Source organism: Sebastes fasciatus, chromosome 13 (genome assembly GCF_043250625.1).
Source record: "Sebastes fasciatus isolate fSebFas1 chromosome 13, fSebFas1.pri, whole genome shotgun sequence".
NCBI lineage: Eukaryota > Metazoa > Chordata > Actinopteri > Perciformes > Sebastidae > Sebastes > Sebastes fasciatus.
Window position 1 is genome coordinate 25,605,050 of NC_133807.1, and position 14,661 is coordinate 25,619,710.

At 33.5% G+C, this 14,661-nt stretch overlaps 1 protein-coding gene across 1 annotated transcript; it reads right to left on the bottom strand.

Moving 5' to 3' along the window:
* Positions 1–2,221: 2,221 nt before the first annotated feature.
* Positions 2,222–9,206, bottom strand: dnajb1a (DnaJ heat shock protein family (Hsp40) member B1a). Its single transcript, XM_074656423.1, has 3 exons — positions 8,596–9,206; positions 5,673–6,259; positions 2,222–5,106 (listed from the first exon to the last, which is right to left on the bottom strand). Exons 1-3 carry the CDS (start codon positions 8,804–8,806, stop codon positions 4,876–4,878), a joined length of 1,029 nt encoding a protein of 342 aa, XP_074512524.1. The 5' UTR covers positions 8,807–9,206; the 3' UTR covers positions 2,222–4,875.
* Positions 9,207–14,661: the final 5,455 nt, after the last annotated feature.

Genomic DNA, 14,661 nt, shown 5'->3' on the forward strand with positions numbered 1-14,661 from the left:
TAAGACTGAGTGCAAATTTAGGATCCAGCACAGAAAAAGTGTACAATACTATGACTTTTTTTTATTTTGTCATACTTTACTATGGCTTTTTTGCCTTTTTTCGACATACTATATCATGATTTTTTTTTTTCTTTCGAAATATACCATGACATTTTTTTCTACACATTAACTGATTTTTTTCGACATCCGACTTTTAAAAGTTTTTCGAGATACTATGTTATGACTTTTTAACTTTTTTCGACATACTATACTTTTACTTTTTCAATTTTTCGACATGACTATTCTTTCTTTTCTTTTGACATAATATACTATGACTTTTTTGCCTTTTTTGAAATACTATACTATGACTTTATTTTATCGACATATTTACTATGACTTTTTTTTCCGACATACTATACTGTGACTCATTTTATTAATTATTTTTTTCAGTATCCGACTTTTTAAAACATTTTCGACATGATTTTTTTTTTTCGACATACTATTACTTTTTTAATTCTTCGACATACTATACCATGACTTTTTTTTTTTTAATTTTTTTTTTTTTTTTTTTGACATATTATATGACTTTTTGGATGTACTATACTGTGAATTTTTTCCATGAAAATTTTCGACATACTATATTATGACTTTTTTTCATGAAATTTTTGGACGTACTCTACTATGACTTTTTTTATGAAAATTTTCAACATACTATACTATGACTTTTTTCCATGAAATTTTTTGACATACTATACTGACTTTTTTTCATGAAAATTTTCGACATATTATACGATGAATTTTTTTAATAAAATTTTTGGAAGTACTATACTACGACTTTTTTCCTGAAATTTTTTACATATTATACTGTGACTTTTTTTCATGAAATTTTTGGAGGTACTATACTATGACTTTTTTTCATGACATTTTTGGAGGTATTATACTATGACTTTTTTCATGAAAATTTTCGACGTATTATACTATGACTTTTTTTCATGAAATTTTTCGACCTTATTATACTATGACTTTTTTTCATGAAATTTTTGGACATGCTATACTATGACTTTTTTTCATGACATTTTTCAACATACTATACTATGACTTTTTTAAGAGCCGAGCTGGAGCCTTGCCGTCTCTGAGCATCCGTCAATCACTCGCGAACTCCGATCAAACAGTCATACTAGGCAGCGCTGAGCAAATATGAAACAATATTCTGTTACTGTAATGTCTATTTCTCTCCTCAAATGTTTTCAAAAACATTTTGTAGTGTACTGTTTAGCTGTAACATGAGAAAGTTTCTGACCCGGAAGCCATGTTGAAAAAAGTTGAGGAAATACCAAAGTCAGCCCAACCCCCCAGGAAGAGTGCCGGTCGTCAATCCCGACTTTCGTAGTGGCCAAACGGCGGTACTGCAACTTCCGTGTCAGTCGTGATGCATTGCGCCCAAAAATACTTTTTCCCATAGACTTACATTGGCGAAAGAGACGTCTGTAACCCAGCGGATCATTTTTTTTTAGGTGAATCAACTTCCCAGTACGAATACTCTAATAGCCCTTATTTAAAAAAAATTGTTTTTTAAGTTGTAAAATGAACTAATGGCCAAATCCAGAGTTATTTCCCTTCCTCCGTTCATGTGAATGAGACCCAGACCGAGGCTGGAGTGCAAGCCGTGACCACGGCGTGACGTTGAGATTCATGTGACTGTTCCACGTGCCCAAGATCCGGGTACTTTTCCAGACGGAAGTCGAGCCATTTAGGCTTCAAGCGCCACTGAGCAACTTTCATAGGAATGAACAAGGGCCCCGCCTCCAACGCTGTATCCAGTTCTCTTTATACATCCATGGCAGAAGTCTAGTTTTCACTCAGAACACTTGAATTACAAAATGCTTAAAGGTTATTATGAAATTATTTTCCCAATGATGCCAAAAAATTGTTGCCTACTGCAGGTTTAATTTGTCCTTTTTAATATTTGGCTCCTACACTGCCAGTGAAACTAAGCTCTCCATCCAGGCCGTCACATTTTGCTACAAGACCATGTTGCATACAGTTAGATCACAGCTCTGAGTCTCACCGCAACTTAAATTTGTAAACAAAATAATCATAATTTAAAGATAAATTAAAAAAGTACTGCAGACATATGAAGAAAAACTGACAACTTTTCTTGAATCTTCAATTGTCAAATATGATAACAGGATGTTAAAGACTACCATGAAATGTCCTCAATAACTAAACATGTAGGCCATAATTGATTAGATATTTGCCAGTCTCTTTAATGTGGAAATGCAAATCATCACAGCATAAGAAGGGTCTATTAAAAATGTCCACTACATTATCAATTCATAAAAGCTTTGTTGTTAAAAATATCTTGAATCCCAACCTGAGGCATTTCAAAACAACATAAACATGAAATAAAACAACATGATGTTTATGTCCTTTTCCCTTAAAAAGGAAAAACGTTTGCAAGGGGGAAAAAAAGTAAATATCCTTTTTTTTAAACAAAAAAAGTTACACATTACAGAGATAACGCATCTCTACATTCACGTTAAACCACGTTAAAAACTTAAAACTCCAGCAGGAGCAGTCAACACCAAAAAAACAACTTAAAATGTGAAAATGAACTAACTTCCTTCATCACTGCAGTCAGAGGTGCACGAGGCTGAATATGACAGAGTTCAATATATTTAGTGTGAAACTTCATATTTCCAGATGCTGCACATCTTGGAGCGAATGCTGTCAGGTACAAGCTATAACAGATATAAGACAAAATAATTAAACAAAAATATTTTCTTCAGGCCTTTAAGTCGGGGGTTTAAACTTATTTTCACATCTCTGCAATATTTAGCCGGGAACAGACTGATGCCGTGTTGTATGGAGGACAAAACCTGCCAAAAAAAATGAATAAATAGATAGATGACTCGATAAAAAAATAATTGTCATTAAATATAGCAAAAATTATATAAAAAATAAATGTAACCATTAATTAATTCATAAAATGTGACATATAAATTGTTATTTCTGTTTTAATTTGCCTCTTTATTTATTTTTGTATTAATTCTAAATTACGTTTTATTTTTCCTTTTTTTTTAATTTAATTTTTAAATGTATGTATTTATTGATGTATTAATAAACAGAAGAGTAAATGAATAATAATAAATAAGGGAATTAACAAAAAGATAAATAAATAAAGAAGCAAATTAAAACAGAAATATCAATTTATGTCACATTTTATCAATGAATTAATGCCTACATCTATTTTTAATATTATTTTGCTATATTTAATGACATATTTATTTATTTAACAAGTCATTTATTTATTTATTCATTTATTTTTTTATCTTGAAAGGTTCCGTCCTCCGTAATGTTGGGTATTAAAAAAAAAAGAAATAAACTCACTGTCTTTAAGAAGTCAAACAGAGCAATAAGGAAATTAAATATCATCCACACTGTGGGTTAAGCACCCTCAAAGGTTACGAATGTTGTAAATAGCTTTTGGTAGTTTGTCAGTCACACGTAACAGGATACACACATGCTCTCAACATACTTGTAGACACACACACACACACACATATATTATAATTACATAGGGACAATTATTTGGCACAAAAAGTCTTCCCGCCGATATTTTACACAAGTAATAAGCTGTGTACTCCCGGATAAATAAGGTAAAAGTAAACATTTTGCAAAGTATGCCATCTTAAACACCAGGGATACACCAATCTGACTTTTTGCTCTCTCTAAACTCAAAAATCTGAAGATACAAAGTACTTAGTAGTGCTCTTTCCTAAATTCTAAATCTGCAACTCATTGGAATCATTTTTACACAAGATCACATAACTTAATATCTCTTATTAATTATAACTGGAAACATCCATCCATCATTATTATTAGGCTTGTGCATATTTTAATCATTTATGATATTGTGGCCCAAAAACTGGCGGCCCACTTTGACTGAGGGTAGATAACTGAAACACTGAATTGTAGTAGGGCTGTCCCGAAGCTTCGCAGCGCAACAGGCTGACATGTTCGCACAACAAACAGCGACATCCGTCTGATAATAACTACAAATATTATATATAATAATATATATAATAATTAATAATGTTGTGGGATTATTCCTTATTTCACGGGCTATTTGGAGAATTCTACATTATTGTTAAATACCTATATTTAAAAAAAAGATAATTCAAAAATGAAGCATTTGAATAGTGATTTGGAGGTGGAATACCATGGCAACAGTCGAAGCTTTGAAGCATTTGGGTCAGCCCTACTGAATGGACAAACAAAGTGTATTTAACGTTGATCAGTTACATCTGATCTGCTTCATATAGTCAGTACTGGTGCTGATACAAAGGATCAGATCCAATGTTTTCCACACTGTATTTAAGCCTTAAAGGCAACCAAAAATCATGTCCTGCTGAGTAATGTAGTTAAAGCTACATTCAAGCATGCGTCACTGCACCTGAGGTATTGTAAATTAGCTGGCTCCCCAAAAACAAATCCTTACTAGATTACATTTCAAAGTGAATTAAAAAAAACAAAAAACTCCATAACCTATCACATGACACCTTGTATCATTATCTATGTACACACTTTATACTTTGCACTATTTACTTCTCCTCTTTAAATCCGACACTGTAGCAGGCTGTTACTTAACACTGTTACTCAACCTCCGCTGAACGCACACACAAAATGTAATGTAAGCTGCTCTCAGTCTTAAGACACCCATTTAACTGACTAGTTGCCGGGTAAGAAAATGGATTTGGTGTTCAGATGGTAAAATTAAACTCAGCTGGAACCAAATCTGCCCTGAGCCTCAATCGTCCAGACTAAATTGCACAGTAGAGTGTGGCTGCTGGAAACTTGTTAGATTTTTGGGGGCAAACTTTTTATCACTTCAAGTCACGGTGGAAGAATCTGCTTGAGTGCATCTCGTGTGGTTTGGCCCAGTTTATCAGGAAATTTCACTGTGAAGTCCAGGATCATGTCGCCCCTCTTCTCGGGGCACTTGGATAGAGGAAGCCCTTCTCCAGAAATTCGCTTTTTCATTCCAGGTTTGACAACGTCTCTGGAGGTCACAGTGATGGTTCGGCCGTCTAGTGTCGGGGCGTTGACTGTGCATCCACACAGTGCCTGGAGAGAGACAGAGAGAGAATGGATGATTATCAATATCTTTAGACTAGGGCTGTCAAAATTAACACATTACTAACATTTTAACGCCACTAATTTCTTTAACGCATTAACACAATTGATCTTCTCGAGGTTGTAGCGGGTTCAGCTTTAAAGCTAGATTGAAGACACTGGTATCATATGAAACTAAAAAACGTAAGATCCATTGGTACCAACCATGTCATACTAGCTCGTCACGAAGGATGTTAAATAACGCTTCAAACTTACGCTAAATTTTGGCGAGGAAAAACTGTCATTGCCATTTTCAAAGCATATTTGCCCACTCTCATGTTGATCATTAAGGATATTAAATACTTGACAAATCTCCCGTTAAGGTGCATTTTGAACAGATAAAACGTGCGATTAATCGTGATTAATCATGGACAATCATGCGATTAATCACAATTAAATATCTTAATCGATTGACAGCCCTACTTTAGACAAAATGTTATTGGAACAAACAATATTTTTAAGAGTATCAAAAGAAAAATGAATGTGAGTGATATTTACAGACATCAGTGTTCACTTACTTCTCTGAGTGATATTTTTGCAGGATAGATTATATCTGAGCCCTCTCTTCTGAACACTGGATGGGGTTTATCTTTAACTACAAACACCACGTCTGCAGGAATGTTGCTGGGAGTTTCATCCCCCTCCTTGGGAAAGGTGATTTTCGTCCCCTCCTTCCAGCCACGCTTGATGTCGACTGTTAAAATCTTGTCTTCGTTACGCATGGTGCAGCCGTCCGGGTTCAGTCTCTTGCGGGAGATCTTCATCTTTTTGGTGCAGCCCGAGAAGACCTCCTCCAGGCTCACCTTCAGCTCGTGCATCACAGGCGGGTCCTTCTTCCTCTCGTGTGCTCTGCGAGGGCCTCCTGGGTGGGATTTAAAGGGCCTGTGAAATCCGCCCATGCCACCCATTCTTCCCATGCCAAACGGCGCAAAGGGGTCGTTGATGTCCATGTCTTCCTCCCCATTTTGTGCAAAGAAATGATCGAAAGGGCTGCGGCCACCGAAGAACTCTGCGAACATTGCATGAGGGTCTCCGTGGAAGGTGTAGTTGTAGCTTTGACCGCTGTGTCCTCCACCTCCACCACCACCAGTTGAACCCTTTAATCCTGAAGCAAACATCAGAGCACAGAAGGAAATAGTGTTTAAATAATATACAAGAATAGCCAACATATCTGTACCTTAAAGGGCACATTTTGAGCAGAAAAAAATGTGTGATTAATTTGCGATTATTCATGGACAATCATGCAATGAAATATTTTAATCGATTGACAGCCCTAATCTGCGTATATATCATCTAATAGGCAACAAGAGATTGCATGTTAGAAGTGTGTTTGAGGTGATTTAGAAACAGTGTCACCATTACATAGTTTGTCCACAATTCTCTAATAACCAAATGTAAAAGATTGTTAACAAACATTGTGTTTATGTTAAAAAATTAATATCGAATGGCGTTTGTCAGACTTTTTAAACTCTCTAAAAATATCTAATAAACCCAGGATCTGTCAGGCTCGGGTAGGAAAGTATCTGCAAAAAGAAACTTATAATAAATACTAAAGCGTTTGCAATTAAACCAATGAAATTCTACTCTGCAAGTAATCTGTTTTTGTCATCAATCAAGTACCAAAATATTGCTGGTATAAATAAAATAAATATAAACTAAATAATAATGTGCTCAACTATGTTTAATTTCTTCCAGTAAATTATTGATCCCAACAAAATGCAATGCATAAACCAATGATGAAAAGTTGCAAGACTAGTAATGATGATGCTGTGAGCAATGAAAGTGAATAAATTCAGTAAGCGTTTTTTTTGCTTTTTAACGCCTAAAAGTCACATATCTATCTCTGTCCCTGCCCATACAGTAAGAATGTAGAGTAGGCAGTAACATATGAGCCTAAAGGCAACAAATCAGAGCATTTTAGAGCAGGTTAAACCAGAATTATCATTCCAGTGACAGACTGACAGGACAGGCAAGAACTCGTTGTTTCTAGCAGGTTCTCCAGCCAAACCTATTGTGCACACACACACCTCCTCATTGTCTGGTTACTGGTGTAGAAAGATGACAGAAACTTCAATGAGGATGCATCAACTACATTTAATAGACTTAGAAAGTGCAAATGCATGCATTGCTAAAGATAACAAGTTGTATGAGACAGTAACTTAGTGGCACAAACTACAACACCACATGCAAGTTGTGGAGAGAGGTAGGATTTATTGCATTGTATTGATGTATTGGAATGCAATATATTTTGCTAGGTGTACCTAATAAACTGGCTAATGAGCGTACTTGGCAAATAAAATTGTTTTTTATCATAATTACTTTATATTCATCTTATAAATGTCATAAATATAAAAATGGAAACCTGAAAGTAACCAATACATGTATTATTATTTTTCCAGTGGTGGAATAAATACTCAGATCTTTTACTTAAGTACAAAAGTATTAACATCAAAATATACTTAAAGTACCAAAAGTAGAAGTACTCATTATGGTCCATTTTAGAAGCATATATATATTATATTATTTTGTGTACATCACTTAAATGTTAAGTTATAATTGATTAATATGTTATATTAATAACCTGAATATGAAAAGTAAATAGTAACTAAAGAAATGTAGTGGAGTAAAAAAAGTACAATATTTGCCTCCAAAATGTTGTAGAGTAGAAGTATAAACTTAAAGTATAACATAATATGTAGTAAAGTACGAGAAGGCCTACCTCAACATGGTACGTACAATACTTTAAGTTAAGTTACATATTACATAAAGTGAAGCCTGCAAGAACAGAAGCACCTGCGCATGCATACTCAAATTAAAATGTCACTAAAAGGGCTGATGGCTGATGCAAAACAAATTAATTAATTTATTTATTCCATCAATCCAAACAAGACTATTTTTTTCTGAGGAGCTGCTGCTAAGTTTTTTTAGTTTCAGCCTTTTTAATTTATTTTTTTATACTTTATTTTTTCACTTTTTTCAAGGTTGTTTGCATATATGCAATTTACAGTTGGTAATTACAATAGTTTATAAACCCATTTTTAAGTAGATGAGCTTATAGACAAAACTCATTAAGTACACTAAAGAAAACAACTTCAACATTCAAAATTGAAATAAAATTAGGAAAAGAAATAATAATAATAATAATAATAATAATAATAATAAAAAGAAAGAATAGAGTTAAAAAAATATATAAAAACAAAAAAAATTTTTTAATAATAATAATAATAATGATAAAAAGAAAGAATAGAGATAAAAAAAACACAAAAAAAGAATAATAATACAAGCCTTTTTAATTTAAAGACAAATCTAACAACTTCTTGATTGACCACTTACATTTTGGATAATCTATTATAATTGATTTATTGATTTATTGATTTATATGTTCTATTAATAACCTGCAGAGTAAATAGTAACTAAAGAGATGTAGTGGAGTAAACTCACCTTCTTCTCCGAAACGATCATAAATGTCCTTCTTCTTGGCATCACTAAGGACATCATAGGCTTCAGCTATCTCCTTGAATTTATCTTCTGCAGTAGGAGACTTGTTCTTGTCAGGATGGAAGCGCAGGGCCTGTTTTCTGTACGCCTTCTTGATCTCCTCTTCAGAGGCTCCTTTGGCTATCCCCAACACTTTGTAGTAATCTTTACCCATTGTCAACAAACCGGTCACTTCTTCTTCTTCTTCATATAAACATGGTCAGCCCAGGTGCTTCAGTTTCCCTTCACAACACATCCAGCATGTGTCCAGTGTGGTGGTCAGACTACCAGGCTGCACCACAGCTGTCTGTCACTGCTGCTGTTAGCCTGCTGGCTAACTGTCAAGGTTAGCTTCTCTCTCTTGTCTCACTGGCTGCGTAGACAACTTCCTTCCTACTCTTCTTCACTGCTGAGATGAAGAGCCTAAAATGTCCACTTAACTTAAACCAACACAACGTGGAAACAACGCGTTCATAAAGGAAAGTGTCCGTGTGTCGTCGTTGCAAAGCTGAAAATATCGTGCGGAGAGAAACTTCTGGAAGAAGCTGGAATTGATGCTGCTGCTGCTAGTGATGTGTCGGTCAAGAACGAGCCGGTTCAAAGAGCCGGCTCTTTTAGGTGAACGGTAAGAGCCGGCTCCCGTCCGAGAGCCGTTTTTGTTTTTTTTGTTTTTTTAAATGAATTCAAGGCAGAATGATATGATGATCTTCTCCGCGCCATAGGTAGTGATGTTATGTGCTGTGCCGAGGCTTCGGAGCGTGTGTCCAGTAATGCATGAAGTTTTCTGTGAAACGCGTATCGAGGCTTGTATCGTTTTAGACAAATGACTTCATTGAAGATGCCCGAAGCCAAAATACAGTTGAGAACTTATTATTCCTGAATAAAAACGATAATAATGTCTCCCATCTATCATTTTCCTTTAGTTACACAAGCACATTCACTGCCCTGTGCCCGGTTAAACCACTGCCACATATCGGGAATATATCTGCCTGTTTTACTCTATTTGACCGATAGGTGGTTTCGTGTACATATGAAGCCCAGATGAAGCCTCGTGAGATTAACCTTTTTGCGAACCAATTTGCTGGAGAGCTTCAGTGCTTCATAAAGCTTCATCTCGCCATCACTAGCCACGGGCACTCCATGCATTGACTGTGACTGAATGTTGTGTTAATGACGACCGTGCCACCAATCAGGTGATGACAGACAAGGATCATACCATCAAGGAGGGAGAGGTGGGGGTGTGCGGCGTGCTGACGGTCTACAGGTACAGAGCAGGAGGAAGAGGAGGAGAGAAAGAGAGAGAGGAGTGCGGTGCGCGAATAGCAGACAAGATGAGTGACAGTCGGAAACGAAGCAGCATGTAAAATTATGGTATTCTGGAAATTATAAGGTTTAGTATAATTATATTGAATAATTTAAGTGATATATGTGCACACATACTAATCATAGGTCAAAACAGCGCTAAATTTGGTTGAATTATAAAAGGCAGAAGTGGTAAAACGAAGAGCCGTTTGGGAGCCGAAAGAGCCGGCTCTTCTTGGTGAGCTAAGCCAAAAGATCTGGCTCACTAAAAAGAGACGGAATTCCCATCACTAGCTGCTGCTGCTGCGTGTCATCACTACCGAGACAAGAGGGTTCCCTGCCAACAACTTCCGGTATCGCTTGTAACACAGAAGTGGCCAATGAAGAAGTGGCCAGATCGGTCTTTAAATTAAAAAGGCTTGTATTATTATTGTTTTGGTTTTTTTGGTAAGTGTATGTGGGTTTTTTTGTGGTTTTTTTTAACTCTATTCTTTCTTTTCATTATTATTATTATTATTATTATTATTATTATTATTATTATTTATTTTCGTAATTTTATTTCAATTTTGAATGTTGAATGTTGAAGTTGTTTTCTCTAGTGTACTTAATGAGTTTGCCTATAAGCTCATCTACTTAAATATTGATTTATAAACTATTGTAATTACGAACTGTAAATTGCATGTATGAAAACAACCTTGAAAAAAGGGAAAAAATAAAGTATAAAAATAAATTAAAAAGGCTGAAACTAAAACACTTAGCAACAGCTCCTAAGATAAAATAGTATTGTTTGGATTGCTGGAATAAATTAAATGCTTTTTATTTTGCATCAGCCATCGGCCCTTTTAGTGAAAAATGTCTGGAAAAAAAAGTCTGACAAATGTCTGGAAAAAAAAGTCTGAAAAATGTCTGAAAAAAAAGTCTGAAAATTGTCTGGAAAAAAAGTCTGAAAAATGTCTGTAAAGGAAAGTCATAAAAATGTCGGGGAAAAAAAAGTCTGAAAAATGTCTGGAAAAAAAGTCTGAAAAATGTCGGAAGAAATAGAGTCTGAAAAATGTCCTTGGAAAAAATGTCCTTTGAAAAAAAAAGTCTGAAAAAAGCTGATAAAAAAAGAATGAAAAAATGTCAGAAAAATGTCCTTGGAAAAAAGTCTTACAAATGTCGGGAAAAAAAAAAGTCAGAAAAATGTCCTTGGAAAAAAAAAGTCTTACAAATGTCGGGAAAAAAAAAAAGTCAGAAAAATGTCGGGAAAAAAAAGTCAGAAAAATGTTGGAAGAAATAAAGTCTGAAAAAAAAGTCTGGAAAAATGTCTGGGAAAAAAAGTCAGAAAAATGTCGGAAGAAATAAAGGCTGAAAAAAAATGTCCAAAAAAAAAAAAGGCTGAAAAATGTCTGGAAAAAAAACTCTGAAAAATGTCTGGAAAAAAATCTGAAAAATGTCTGAAAAGAAAAGTCTGAAAAATGTCCATGGCAAAAAAAGTCTGAAAATGTAAAAAAAAAAAAAGTCTGACAAATGTCTGGAAAAAAAAATCTGAAAAATGTCTGAAAAGAAGTCTGAAAAATGTCTATGGAAAAAAAAGTCAGAAAAATGTCAAAACAAAAAAAAAAGATCTGAAAAAAAAGTCTGAAAGATGTTGGGGAAAAAATGTCTGGAAAAAAAAGTCTCTCTAAATGTCGGAAGAAAAAATTTCCAAAAAAATATAAGTCTGAAAAAGTCTGAAAAGAAAAGTCAGAAAAATGTCGGGAAAAAAAAGTCAGAAAAATGTCTGGAAAAAAAAGTCAGAAAAATGTCGGGGAAAAAAAGTCAGAAAAACGCCGAAGAAATAAAATTTAAAAAATGTCTGAAAAAAGTAAAAGAAATGTAAAAAAAAAAAAAAGTCTGAAAAGAATGTCTGAAATTTTTTTTTGAAAAATGTCCTTGGAAAAAAATTTCCTTGGAAAAAAAAATCTGAAAATAAAGTCTGATGAAAATAAATTCTGAAAAATGTCTGGAAAAATGTCTGAAAAAAAAATTCCAAAAAAATATAAGTCTGAAAAAGTCTGAAAAGAAAAGTCAGAAAAATGTCGGGAAAAAAAAGTCAGAAAAATGTCTGAAAAAAAAGTCAGAAAAATGTCGGGGAAAAAAAGTCAGAAAAATGTCAAAATAAAAAAAAAAAATCTGAAAAAAAAGTCTGAAGGATGTTGGGAAAAAAATGTCTGGAAAAAAAAGTCTCTCTAAATGTCGGAAGAAATAATGTCTGAAAAATAATGTCCAAAAAAAAAAAAGTCTGAAAAATGTCTGGAAAAAAAAGTCAGAAAAATGTCTGAAAAAAAGACTGAAAAATGTCTGAAAAGAAAAGTCAGAAAAATGTCGGGGAAAAGAAAGTCAGAAAAAACGCCAAAGAAATAAAGTTTGAAAATGTCTGAAAAAAAGTAAAACAAATGTAAAAAAAAAAAAAAAAGTCTGAAAAATGCCCTTGGAAAAAAATGTCCTTGGAAAAAAAGTCAGAAAAATGTCAAAATAAAAAAAAAAGATCTGAAAAAAAAGTCTGAAAGATGTTGGGAAAAAAATGTCCGATGAAAAGAAATTCTGAAAAATGTCTTTGATGCTCTGAACGGAACAGGACTGGACAGAACAGGACTTATATTGGGAGATTTCTGTACAGTCAATGGATCAACCTCTCTTGTCAAACTGACTGAGATTGCACAGTTTTTTTTTTGTTTTGTTTTTTTAAATAAAAAGATTTCTTTATGTAATATGTAACTTAACTTAAAGTATTGTACGTATAATACTTTAAGTACTTATAAAGTACTTAAAGTATTGTACGTATAATGTTGAGGTAGGTCTACTTGTACTTTAGTACATATTATGCTATACCTTATACTTCTACTCTACAACATTTTAGAGGCAAATATTTTACTTTTTTTACTCCACTACATTTCTTTAGTTACTATTTACTTTGCATATTCAGGTTATTAATACAACATATAAATCAATTAATCAATTAAAATATATTATTATAGCTTAAGCTACCACCAGTAGCTGCAACATAAAAGTGATGTACACAAAATAATAATATAATATATATGCTTCTAAGATTGACCATAATGCATAATGAGTACTTTTACTTTTGGTACTTTAAGTATATTTTGATGTTAATACTTTTGTACTTTTACTTAAGTAAAAGATCTGAGTACTTATTCCACCACTGGAAAAAAAATAATACATGTATTGGTTACTTTCAGGTATATATTTCTATTTTCTTATATTTATGACATTTATAAGATTGAGATAAAGTAATTATAATAAAAATCAACTTTATTTGCCAAGTACGCTCATTAGCCAGTTTATTAGGTACACCTAGCAAAATATATTGCATTCCAATACATCAATACAATGCAATAAATCCTACCTTCATGAAGGTTATATTGTTATTTAGTCGTCCTTGGTCAAAATATTACAAACACCTCTGGCAACTGTGTTATGTTGACACAAGTAATTTGACTCTTGTTCCCAGTGGCTCTCAGTATATTTACATAGTGACAACAACAAATACAGTGGAAGAAATATAGACACAAGACAACAAAGCTAAACAAGAATGTGCAAACATAAACATAAAGCTATTACATATAAGCAGGTAAGTATGAAAATAGATATATAGGCTACAACATCAATGAACAACGACCACAGTATACTGTCTGCACAAGACTGTGAACTGCATGTTTGTGGTATGATTGGTACTGTATATATTTGCAAGGTATACTGGGATAAATATTTCATGGCTAATGTAATAGCTATTATGAACAGAGGTAGTTCATGTGAATCTGCTTAGTAAAGGGATTTCATGTGCGTGTTGATGTCAGTGTGTATAAATAATTTGTATCTGCAGTAAAGTGGTTTAGTGTTGCAGGGTTATTGCACAGGACTGCTCTGAGACTTCATGTGGCTGAATTAACTGTTCATGGTTGTGATGGTTTGTGGAAAGAAACTGTTCACTGGTATTACTGGTTGTACTGGTTGTAAAGTGGTCTGTAGCGCCCACCAGAGGGGGCAAGTTGAAATGTCCAGAGTGACGTGTGCTGGAGGGTGGGCAGGCTGCCAGCAGTTATTTTCTCCCAAAAATGCATTTATTAAAATCAAAAGCTTTCCGACACAGATTCAATTAAAAAAAATAGCATTGACTAAATATCTTGTAAACAAGCTTAGTAATAGTGTTTGATTTCTTTTTAGTTTAGAGGGTATGAATTAAATTTATTCTCATTATTATATTTAATCTAAGATTTCCCTCGTCGTCAGTGTTTTGGTTCATTTTGTAAAAAGTTTAATGAAATCTTAAGTAAAGAGGTAAAACAAATTAAACAACAAAGTATTTGTACTACCTTGTCATTTGCAAGATCCCTCATCATTTCAAGTATTAATTGTAAAATTATTTTATATCTTTTGTAGGACTATTATGTTTATACTGTAAAAGCGTTGCTGTTACTGTGTCCACCAGCTGCAGACCCACATTTTTAAAATATATTCCCAAATTATATTGAAATATTAGAATCTGAAGATAGTAAATTCACAGGCTACATCCAAAAAATATTAGATTACATTGTGTAGGAGTTATTCATTTGTTGTTAGTATTTAGTTGTTGTTTACTAATAATAAGTAGTATTGTTTGATTTATTATTCTAGATGTTTGCTTTATTTAGACTCAATTCTGATAGTGTTTTCTTTTGCTTGATATTTGTTTGGTTTAACTATTTT

Bases quoted from the DNA above. Each gene is read 5' to 3' on its own strand.
- dnajb1a (XM_074656423.1), bottom strand. From the start codon at position 8,806: ATGGGTAAAGATTACTACAAAGTGTTGGGGATAGCCAAAGGAGCCTCT. The intron at 6,260-8,595 runs GTGAGTTTACTC...TGTTTGCTTCAG, and splicing joins TGATCGTTTCGGAGAAGAAG to GATTAAAGGGTTCAACTGGT. The intron at 5,107-5,672 runs GTAAGTGAACAC...GTCTCTCTCCAG, and splicing joins CAAAAATATCACTCAGAGAA to GCACTGTGTGGATGCACAGT.